Raw genomic sequence first — 10321 nt, 5'->3', positions numbered from 1 at the left:
CTCTTCCCAGAACTTAGATAGAGATGGGAGACTGAGGATTGATTCATATTCTCAAAAATCTGCATCTTTTGTTCTGTTTAAGAATTATGCTTCTTTATATAATGAACCGTGTTATTTCCTGTTCTGAACATCTTACGAGAACTCTTGCCTTAGCAACAGAAGTGTCATCTCATAGTCTTTTCTGATTGTCTAATGCTCAACTTGATTTGAATTTTAAGCTTTTCTTTTACTCCTGTGTATTCTGACTGAGCTGTGAGCTATCCTGACTTCCATCAGAGTACCCAAGAAGATGGTTGTTAGTGGGATCCTGGTGTTAGAATTTCTCTTCATAGCTGTCCTGATGAGACCTCAGGAATCATGGGCTATCAAAGGTAAGTGCTAAGGGGAATCAAAGCTAGAGATGGAGTAAGGTGAAGTTTTGGGAAAGTGAAGTTTGAGAATTTGTAGGCACTCTTTGGTGTGGAAGCGTGACAGGAATTACGTGGGTCTAAACCTGAGAGTGTAAACCTGCAGCTAGCTGAGGTGGGGCAGAGCAGTGTAAGCTTGTAATTCCAGCCCTGGGGAGGCAGAGGGAGAAGGAGAATGTTGGCAGTTTGAATTCTACCTGAACTACCTAGCCAGACTGTCTCAAAAAAAAAAAAAAAAGTGAAAGCAAGAAAAATAAAATTACAACTTGTTGGCATTCTCCCCTCACCACACAAATTGAGATAAATCAAATTTATTTTAGAGAAACAAACTGAGTTATCAATTGATTACTATTATTGTTTCATATGAGCCAAACTTGCAAGACTGGGAATATTGTCTGACAAGCATCAGCAAGTGATTTTTCTGGGCTTTCATTTTCCTACCTGATATTTTTCAAATGTAAAATTTGTAGCGATTTTGTTAGGATTAAGTGAGAAAAAATATGAGACTTTATTTGCACTGCAGACATTGTACTGAAGATCACTAAGAAGAAAAGTCTCCAACAAGCAGCAGTGCCCAAGGGAGGGAGGGAGACGGACACGATGATGGTAATGTTGTTTAATTTACTGCATCTCAGGATAGTGATGACTCTCTCTCTCCCCACTCCGTGCTACCAAAGATTTCACATGACTTACAGTCACTGTTGCTTAGAAATACTTCCAAGAGAGTAGAAAAATGAATTCGCAGGAAGTCTGATACCATTCTCTGCACTGAGGAGGAAACACCTGTGTGGTTGTACACATCTCCTATGGAAGGTGCTGTGCTCAGCCCGAGTGACTGCCCAGGGTGTAGGTAGGAGGGAAACAAAGTAATAGCTCAGCTTCCAGATCCGCAGGCCCAGTGCCGGGCCCAGAAAGAGCCCCATGCGGTGGTGCTAAACTAAAAAAGTAAAGGTTCTTCCCCTGGGGTGGGAAGTGAGCATCTATGTTTGTGCATGAATCCAGAATGAATTTCTAAGTTTATTGATAGGTGATCAAACATTAAAATTCTCCCCCTTTTCTCTGAAAACTAAGTACAGAAATCCTCCTTCTCATCTACACACACACCCTGGGGCTGCGTACCCTCCCACTGTGGATTTTCCCTTTCAAGCTGATTATTCCCTTGATACTAAACTCAGTTTCAGTCAGAACCATAAATGGCAGGCTTAGTATAAAAATATATTAAAGGACACATCAAGCTGCCAAGGATGATCCACGGACATGGGTGTTGAGCATGGAAAGTGTACATTTCCTGAGTTTCTCAAGCCCCAGTGATATTTGTCTTATCCTTAAATACAAGTCAGTTTCTCACCTTAAAATGTGAACAGTGCTTTTAGGAAGCCTGACACTAGGACACTAAGAAATCACTTTTCATTCTAAAACCAAGCCCTCAGCAGAATCAAAATCCAGCAGAACTATAATCACAAAATCACACACAGTAATCTACTCAAAATCACTAGGTAAGTAAATTAGTAAGAATTGAAAGGGGTTTTGTTTGTTGGTTTTGTCTCATTTCGGAGTGCTGGGGATGAACCCAGGATGTTACTTGTGCTAGGAAGGTACTCCACCTCTGATCTAAATCCCTCGCCCAAGTGTTCCAGACTGTGTGCGATTCCAGAGTCCAAACTGTTCAAGGCATAATTCCCTTGTTGGGAGAAAGATGCTCTTGGGCTTCTGCTTAAGTGTATTTAATGCCTGGGTAAAAGAGAGTGGGGGAACATTTCTCTCTTAGGGGCTGTTGCTGAGTTTCCAAAAAGAAAAACATCTCTCAGCTGGTAACATGGAGCCAGTTTATTAACTGTCACAAGACTGAACTTCCCACCTGTCACCTTCTCAGCCTACCCTTTCTAACTCTGTCTCCCTTCCCCCTCTGAGCTTCGTCCAGTCCAAATGCTCCCCTCACCTTGTCACTCATCCCTGCTCCCCACCTCTTCTATTCGGCTCCTCCTTGCTCCCTCACATCCTGGCTATGCACATGCAGCATGGTCTTCAGTTCCCTCGCCTGATTCCTGCCCTCACTCCCTTTTCTGCTTTTTTTAGAGGAACATAAGATCATCCAGGCAGAATTCTATCTGTACCCTGATGAAGCAGGAGAATTTATGTTTGACTTTGACGGTGACGAGATTTTCCACGTGGACTTAAAGAATCAGCAGACGGTCTGGAGGCTTGAAGAATTTGGACAGTATGCCAGCTTTGAGGCTCCAGGCGCACTGGCCAACATTGCTGTGGACAAAGCCAATCTGGAAATCATAATGAAGCGCTCCAACCACACTGCGGGCGCCAATGGTACCTCTCTCTGTGGATCCCTAGGTGTTGAAACCCACGGCTTTAAAAACATTCTTCAGCAATTGTCTTATTACTGCTTCCTGCCTCAGAGCCCCGACCCTGCCACAAGCAGACCACAGCCTGCGGACTTCATGCATTTGGCTTTTCCTGATGTGCTCAAATCCTATCTCTTTCACCCATGATCACTCACAAAGTCAACGCCCTGAGCTCATGATGGAGGAGCCTGGAATGAGCAATTTGGGTAGCTCATCCCTCTGTATGGGCTCTACAGTGTCAGAGTTAGGCACCAGCCACTGGGGCATAGACTTCTCAGGGCACAGTTTTAACTACTTTGTTTTGTTTTGCTCTTTAGCTTTAGGATCAGTAGACGGTTCTGTACCCAAATTAGTGCGAGAGGGAGAGAGGCAAGCTGAACAGGTGAAGACTAAGATCTTTCACGTGTCTCCTAGTGCCTCCTGAGGTCACCGTGCTGTCCCACGGCCCTGTGGAACTTGGAGAACCCAACATCCTCATCTGTTTCATGGATAAGTTCTCCCCTCCGGTGATCAGTGTCACATGGCTCAAAAACGGAAAGCCTGTCACCAAGGGAGTGTCATCCACAGTGTTCCTACCCAGGGAAGACAACCTGTTCCGCAAGTTCCACTACCTGCCTTTCGTGCCATCCACGGAAGATGTCTATGACTGCCAGGTGGAGCACTTGGGTTTGGATCAACCTGTTCTCAAGCACTGGGGTACGGAGAATCCTCGAGTCCTCTTTAGTTTCCTCCTCTGGTGTTTCTATCTAGAGCCTTAGGACTCAGAATTGGTCCAAAACTTCTGCTTCACTTCACATAGCTGTGTTCTTCCATTTGTCTGCTCTGATCTTACCTCAATCTGCATTTCCCTCGGTGCATCATTCTTCCCTCCTCTTCTTTAATTTATTAGGAATTATTTGCTTGACTGTATTTGATCCTAACTGCTACTCTGTACTACATTCATTAGTATCTGTTTTATTTCTCCCCAGAGTTTGAAGAGCGAAGCCCCATCCCAGAGACAACAGAGAACGTGGTGTGTGCAGTGGGCCTGACTGTGGGGTTGGTGGGCATCGTCATTGGATCCGTCTTGATCATCAAGGGCATGAGCAAAGGCAATGCTGCAGGACACTAAGGGACTCTCTGAGTCATGTGAAGGTGGGTTGGACATGGTCAGAGGAAGAGACAGACACAGTTATATGAGGGAGGGGAGCAGACACAGGAAAGGACTTCTGACACCATGCAGACATGCAGAGAAAACATGCCTGTTAGCTAGAACAAGGGAAACATGGGCATCGTCTTGTATCCCAAAGGATCCGCGATCCTTTGCATACACAAACTCAGAGATGGCAGCTTAATAAGTCTTAGAAATGATCTTTTAGCACCTAAAACCATTGTCTCATTGAAATTCTGCATCTCACTGAATTAGGAATGTAAGTATGTAAGGTTTGCACACTTTGAAGTTTATATTTCCTGAGGGATCCTATCAGTTCAGAAGCATTTCCGAAGTGTAGGTAACCATGGGGTTATGGTAAATTCATTACATGGAACAGAAATCTCCTAGGGGCCATTGCTCATTTTTTGTCCTCCAGTCTGAAAAGTGTTTTCAAAAGATCTAAACCTAGACAAAGAATTGTTGGTGCCTCGTGCTTCTTTGCAGAGTAGGTGTAGGTTTGCAGCTCATATTGGAAATGTTGTCTTTAAGAGAGGTCAGATGAATATTAAAAGACTTTTCCATAGTAAAATCATTAAAAGGGGAAGATATCTGAAGAAAAGAACTCAAAAATATCCATCTTACACTCTTCGTGATTGTGTGTGTTCCTCACAGATGATGGCCTTTCCTAAAGAGATGATCAACGAAGAAACCTGTGCCTTGATAACTTCCCAAAGCTGGAAGGGCTCCAAATTGCTCACCTCCATGAAAATTACTCTTCGGGGTTTTCCAGCCCTGAGATGGCCAGAGAGGGGCTGCCCCCCCCCCCCAAGCTCTCGGTCCTCCAGCATCCGCTGGGCTTCCTGTCTCTTGCTGCTTCTTGTGTTTGTGACTCCTCCACTTCTCACTGTTTTATCATCACCATGAAATTCCTCTGTAATAAGCCCCATACAGATCTTTCTGCCACATAACTTTCTAATTATTGCACTGTCAAACTGTGAACTTTCTACATACATTAAAGTATTTGTATGGATTGTGGTAGAGTTCTCAGTGTCTGAGCTAGTTCTTTTGAGGGTTATGGGTGTCTGGGAAACATGCAATCAGGTACTCAAATGTTGAAATGTGTTTTAAACGGTGGCATTAATCAGAAACCCTGACTCATTAGGACTTGTTTTCATTTGAAACATCTGCAGAGAGTCCTGTTGCTGGAAATCCTCATCTGGGTAACACTAGAGCAGGCCTGGATTTGGTTTTTTTGAGACATCTTGGCTGAGCAGCAGATTCCAAATCTGTTTTTTATTGTTGAGACTTTGAATCAATGACATGACTGAAGCTTTGGTAGAGGGAACCCCAAATCTCAGGGTTTGCCCTCCGAGAATGAATGAGAGAGGGACAGGACCAGATACGAGCAGAGTGGGGAGCAGAATGCAAAGAAGATCAACATAGTTTTCAGGATTTACATTCAAAATGACATCACTTATTCCAGACTTAACCTGGGATGTAATTCAGCATTGAAGATTGCCATTATCAGGGTATTAGGGTTAGGTTTAGGGCTAGGGTTAGGGTTAGGGTTAGGGTTAGGGTTAGGGTTAGGGTTAGGGTTAGGGTTAGGGAACCGTATTATATTCGGATATGTGCTTTGAATTGAAGAACCGAATAAAAGCAGGGAGGCAGAATATACCATTAAGATGAAGAAAAGAATATTTAAAATACAGTGAGTTGATACTTGTCTATGAAACTATTCCAGTGTTGGAATGGTTGACAGAATCTACACAAATCTGAAAATAGAAGAGAAGCACTCAAGTCTCCCACCTCCACCTTCCACCCCACCCTGGAAGGCTGGAGGGGATGTGGCTTGTCCATTGAGCACTGCCTCTTTGCTCCTCAAATGGACTAGGACAGTGTGCTTCAGTGTCCTCCCTGGTTATCTAGCTGCCACTCTCTTCCCTCCATTCCAACATGAGTGCCGCTCCAACCCTCCTCCTTTTAAATAGGGGAAAGGAGATACCTGGTGTAGCTAAGACTAAAGAGGGAGGAGTCTGGGCCCACTGTTCACATCCCCCCCCCACAGCTAGCCTTCCAGAAATTCCCAGGTTCCAGCCCTGCCCCTTCCTTCATCAGGTCATAACCATGACAGTTGAGGCCATCCTGGGTCCTTGCACCAAACAGGGGTCTTCTGGGTGGACCAATCACAGGACTGCTGCTCTTTCTAAGGAGCCCCCCACACTTCTCAGGTTAGTCTAAGACTCTGCTGTGCTGACCACCATGTACTGCCCATACATCTGCTGAAGTAAAGGCTTGGCTAGTTGGTCCCATATACCTGTTCATGACTTATTTCTTGAGTCCTGTTGACCACTTCAAAAGCAAGATCAATGAACACTAAGTGTTGGCAGATTGAGGAGCTCCAGGGACCAGCAGCTAGTGAAGATCAGCAGCAGAGGTCCCAGGTGACCTTTGGTGTCTAGCACAAGTTGGCACCAGATGGTGACAGTTGGCAGTGGCAGTGACCAGCAGCTGGCTGTATCAGCTGTTGGCATACAGCTTATTCGGTGTCATCTAGCGGCATCAGGGCTGCTGGCAGGGCTGCACTGTTCAGGGTCATGATTTCCATCTGAAGGGAGCCAAAGAGCCCCAGTCATGGCAACATCAGGCTGAATTTGTGCACATTGGTATGAAACTGACAAGTGCTGTTGCAGTGATCCGGACTCGATTCTCATTTTGTTTCTGTCATTGACTAGCTGTGTATTCACTGGCATCTTTTAATATGCCTCAAATTTTTCATGAAAACACTGATGTCAATTTTTACTACAATCAGTCATTATGAAAGTTAAAGAAAAATGAAAGCACAATAATTAGAAACTGACCAGTGATAATATGGCAAAAGGTGTACATCACATTGTTTTCCTCAAAACTTCTACACCCCTGTGATAACAATATAAGAGAAGTCAAACAAAGAACTACAAGCCAAGACTTGGTATGCATAAAAAGTTTTTCTACTTATGGAAGAGCAAATAGAATCTGGAGGTTGTTGAAGACAAGAGAGGCAGAGCTGTATGATTTTATTGTGAAATAAACAGAAATTGCAATAAACAATACACTAAAGCTCAGACAAGTGTGGAGTTAAAAACTCATGTCCTCCCATATAAGTAAACAGCTTTTTAACACACTGTATTTTCTGCAGTGTTGTTAAATTTATTTTTTTAAAATGGCAGGGAAAGTAGAATTTCCACAATCATTTTCCCCACACTTTCCAATGAGTTTCTTCTATAATAACATCTTTGAAAGTGTTGTACATTTCTATGATTGATAAACCAACATTTATACTTATTAAAGTTCAGCGTTCTGGTAAAGATGGTGGATAGGAAAGAGCAGATTACAGAGGCCCCCTGAGATAGTCAAGTTAAATGCCAAAATAACACAGTGTGGGGAGACCTGGACAGAGAGAGATGGATCCTCTCGATGTAGGAAGAAACTCAGGTGAGAAGAACCAGTAGAACATGCAGTCCTGGTGCTACTATTGGAATAGCTAAAGGTTTGGTGCTCCTGCTGCAGAGCTCAAACTTGCGCAGCTACAACTTATTCAAGCTGCCTAAATTTCTGCTGCTTCTACTCACTGGAACTGCAGTCCCAATGAGGTTGGGGGTCACCAGGCCCAACAGAGAGCTGAGCTGGCAGGGGACATGCATCGACCTGTGGTGAGTGCCAGGAATAAAACCCTCCCACTGAAAAGGGTGTCGCTTCAGTGGGATGTTATCTTGGAACCAGGCAGGACCAGCAAAAACAAGGAACAGCAATGACTTCAGTCAGTTGTTTGCTTCCCAGATGGGATTGGTGAGGTGAGCTTGGCCTCGATCACATCCCTGGCTGAGATGCAATAAGTTGTCCCAAACCAAATTCCTAAGCACAGTGCACACTAACACAGTGAAGGATTCAGCAGGGTGACTAAGCTGGAGAAGAGGGGCCTGCACATGCTGACCCTGTTTGCACCTCAATAGCACACTGGAGTGGGCAGGATCACCTAGCCATAGCACTTCAGAAGAACCATAACCAGCAAAGAAAAAGACTGGGGCCTCCTCTATATGCCTGTATGGAAGAAACAAAAAATATGAAAAGAGGAAGCAACAAGAAAAGTCCCCAGCCCCCAACCCTGAGAACATTGATCCAGAAAAGGTAAATACAAAAGAGATTGAGGACAACAGGCATGAAATATCACACACAGCATCAGTGCACATAAAGAGATATCTTTGGGACCGCATAGATGAGTTCAAAAGTGAAATATTTAACCAAGTAAAGCAAGATATAAGTAGATTAATAAAACAAATACTAAGCACCTCTCCAGAAGACACAGATGGAAGAATGGAGAACACAAAAAAGGGAGAGAATCATTTGATGAAAAATACGAAGAAAACATAGAATACAGGAAGCAGGTTCAAAGAGATTATCAGGAAATAAACAACTCCATTGAAAGCTGGCAAAACTTCTTGAAAGAAACTAAGGATAGATTATCCAAACTGGAGGACAGAATTTCAATGTAGGATCATGAAAGGAAAAATTTCTTAAAAACAACAAAGAAACAAGAAGTAACAACATAAAGATGACAAAAGGATCTATATCTTAAGCATAAAGAATGTGAATGAAGAATCAGGAGTACAAAAAAAGGAACTACAGAGTCTGAAAATGGCGGCGAGCTAGGGGATCGAGCAAAGAATCTCTCCAGAGAATTCAAACTCAAAGCTAAAAAAAAAAAGACAGCATGGAGAGGACCAGACAAATCGATAGCGATTCTTATTAACCAAGACAGTACAGCTGGAGGATTTAAAGTCGTGCTGAGACCGGAGGCTGCAAATCCCATGCCCTTAAATCAACGAACAGACTCGTGGACCCAGCACAAAAAGCTGAGTTGCTTTTGGGGACTGCGGAAACTGAGACCCAGATCGAGACTCCAGGTGGCAGCCAGTTCTGCACCGCTGCACCAGAGCAGATGTACAGAGCTCTGGCGTTTCGAATCTAAATGGTGCACAGAAATCTGACCGGTCAGCGCTGAGCCACGAGGTGGGGAAAAGTGGACGGCTTGGTGTGCGGCGGTCCCGGAGTGGGGACTTGCACCGGACTCTGGTGAGTACAGAAAACCCCCCGCGGCTGCTGGGTTTGACCAGAGAACAGCTGGCCCGCCACCACGGGGAAATCAATAACACAGAATCTGGTGCAGACATATTAGCCTGGCGGCAGAAACCGCAGCTTGGTAACATCACCAGGTCCCCCTGTAGGGAGGGCTGGTGGAAGACATCTTGAGTCCTGGCAGAGTCTGATTGCTTGCTGGCTTCAGCTCCGCACGGAGAACTTAGTGGGAGCCATCTTGGTTTTGGGCAGATCTGCTTTTCTAGAGCTCCTATCACAGAGAGGTTTGGAAGAGAATGGCTGGGACCTGGGCAGAATCCTGTGCCATTACCCAGCTGCTTCTGATTCAGGGAGAACTGGCAGGAGCTACTGGGGCTAGACCAGGCCTCTGCTTGGGGCCCAATGGGCGGATGCAGAATGGTCACAACTCAGTGACAACCAGAAAGTACAGCCTAATTTATGAACTAACTGACACAGAGGCTAGAGACTAGACTGTACCGCCCCTGCATCCCAGCCGACCCCAGATAACAGCAAATTGGGGAGGACAGCAAAAACTCAAGCCAGCACGCTTCTGAAAGGCCCTAAGCAATTCGGAGAGGGCCAGAGAACTCCAGGACAGTCTGAAAGAAACCAGAAACATGACAAGAGATAAAAATTAAAAAAAATCTCCAGCTGTTCAACAGGAGAAATTAAACCCAAGAGAACTAAACACTGAAGAGAACAAACACAGTAACCATCCATTGCTCGACACAGCATCAGCCGAAATTAAAAAGTATTTACATGATCTCATAGAGGAATTTAAAGATGTACTCCTGATCCAAGTGAGGCAAGATATAAAGAGATTAATTAAAGAAATGACAAGCCCCGCCCAAGAGAACACAGATGGAAGAACTGAGGAAATCAGAAAAGAAAGAGAAGCATCTGAAGAAGAATTTAAGCATAACTTAGAATACATGAAACAGATCCAAAGAGAATATCAGGAAACTAAAAACTCCATTGAATATTGGCAAAATGCCTTGACAGAAACTAAAGACAACCTTCTGAAACTTGAAGAGAGATTTAGGGCTTATGAACGTGAAAGAAAAAGCCTCTTAAAAATAACAAGGAACCAGAAAGAAGCAATTCTAAAACTGGAAGATGATAAAAAGATGCATAACCTAAGAATAAAGAATGTGAGTGAGGAAGCAGGAACATCCAAAAATGAAATACAAAAAATATTCACAGAGATATTAAAGCAAAATTTCCCACGTATAGCAAAAAGAAATGATATCCAGATAAAAGAAGCATACAGAACGCCAGCTACCTACAAC

At 44.0% G+C, this 10321-nt stretch overlaps 1 protein-coding gene across 2 annotated transcripts; it reads left to right on the top strand.

The window, feature by feature from the left end:
• The first annotated feature begins 238 nt into the window (after positions 1 to 238).
• LOC134473742 (HLA class II histocompatibility antigen, DR alpha chain-like) lies at positions 239 to 4877 on the top strand. Of its 2 annotated transcripts, none has more exons than XR_010044157.1 (5): positions 239 to 371; positions 2484 to 2729; positions 3179 to 3417; positions 3733 to 3898; positions 4569 to 4877. XR_010044157.1 is itself a non-coding variant. In XM_063239108.1 (5 exons), the coding sequence occupies exons 1-4, from the start codon at positions 290 to 292 to the stop codon at positions 3873 to 3875; spliced, it is 753 nt and encodes a 250-aa protein (XP_063095178.1). In that variant the 5' UTR covers positions 239 to 289; the 3' UTR covers positions 3876 to 3898; positions 4569 to 4877. The 2 variants fall into 2 exon arrangements, 1 of the variants encoding a protein (XP_063095178.1); XM_063239108.1 differs by having other exon boundaries at positions 3179 to 3460.
• Positions 4878 to 10321: the final 5444 nt, after the last annotated feature.

The sequence above is a fragment of the Cavia porcellus genome, unplaced genomic scaffold (assembly GCF_034190915.1).
Source record: "Cavia porcellus strain 051 isolate PalLab524CR breed Dunkin Hartley unplaced genomic scaffold, mCavPor4.1 scaffold_28, whole genome shotgun sequence".
In the NCBI taxonomy this organism is placed as follows: Eukaryota; Metazoa; Chordata; class Mammalia; order Rodentia; family Caviidae; genus Cavia; species Cavia porcellus.
The sequence above is the reverse complement of the archived record's forward strand: the minus strand, read 5'-3'. Positions and strand labels throughout refer to the sequence as shown.

Bases quoted from the DNA above. Each gene is read 5' to 3' on its own strand.
- LOC134473742 (XM_063239108.1), top strand. From the start codon at position 290: ATGGTTGTTAGTGGGATCCTGGTGTTAGAATTTCTCTTCATAGCTGTC. The intron at 372-2,483 runs GTAAGTGCTAAG...TGCTTTTTTTAG, and splicing joins GGAATCATGGGCTATCAAAG to AGGAACATAAGATCATCCAG. The intron at 2,730-3,178 runs GTACCTCTCTCT...CGTGTCTCCTAG, and splicing joins CCACACTGCGGGCGCCAATG to TGCCTCCTGAGGTCACCGTG.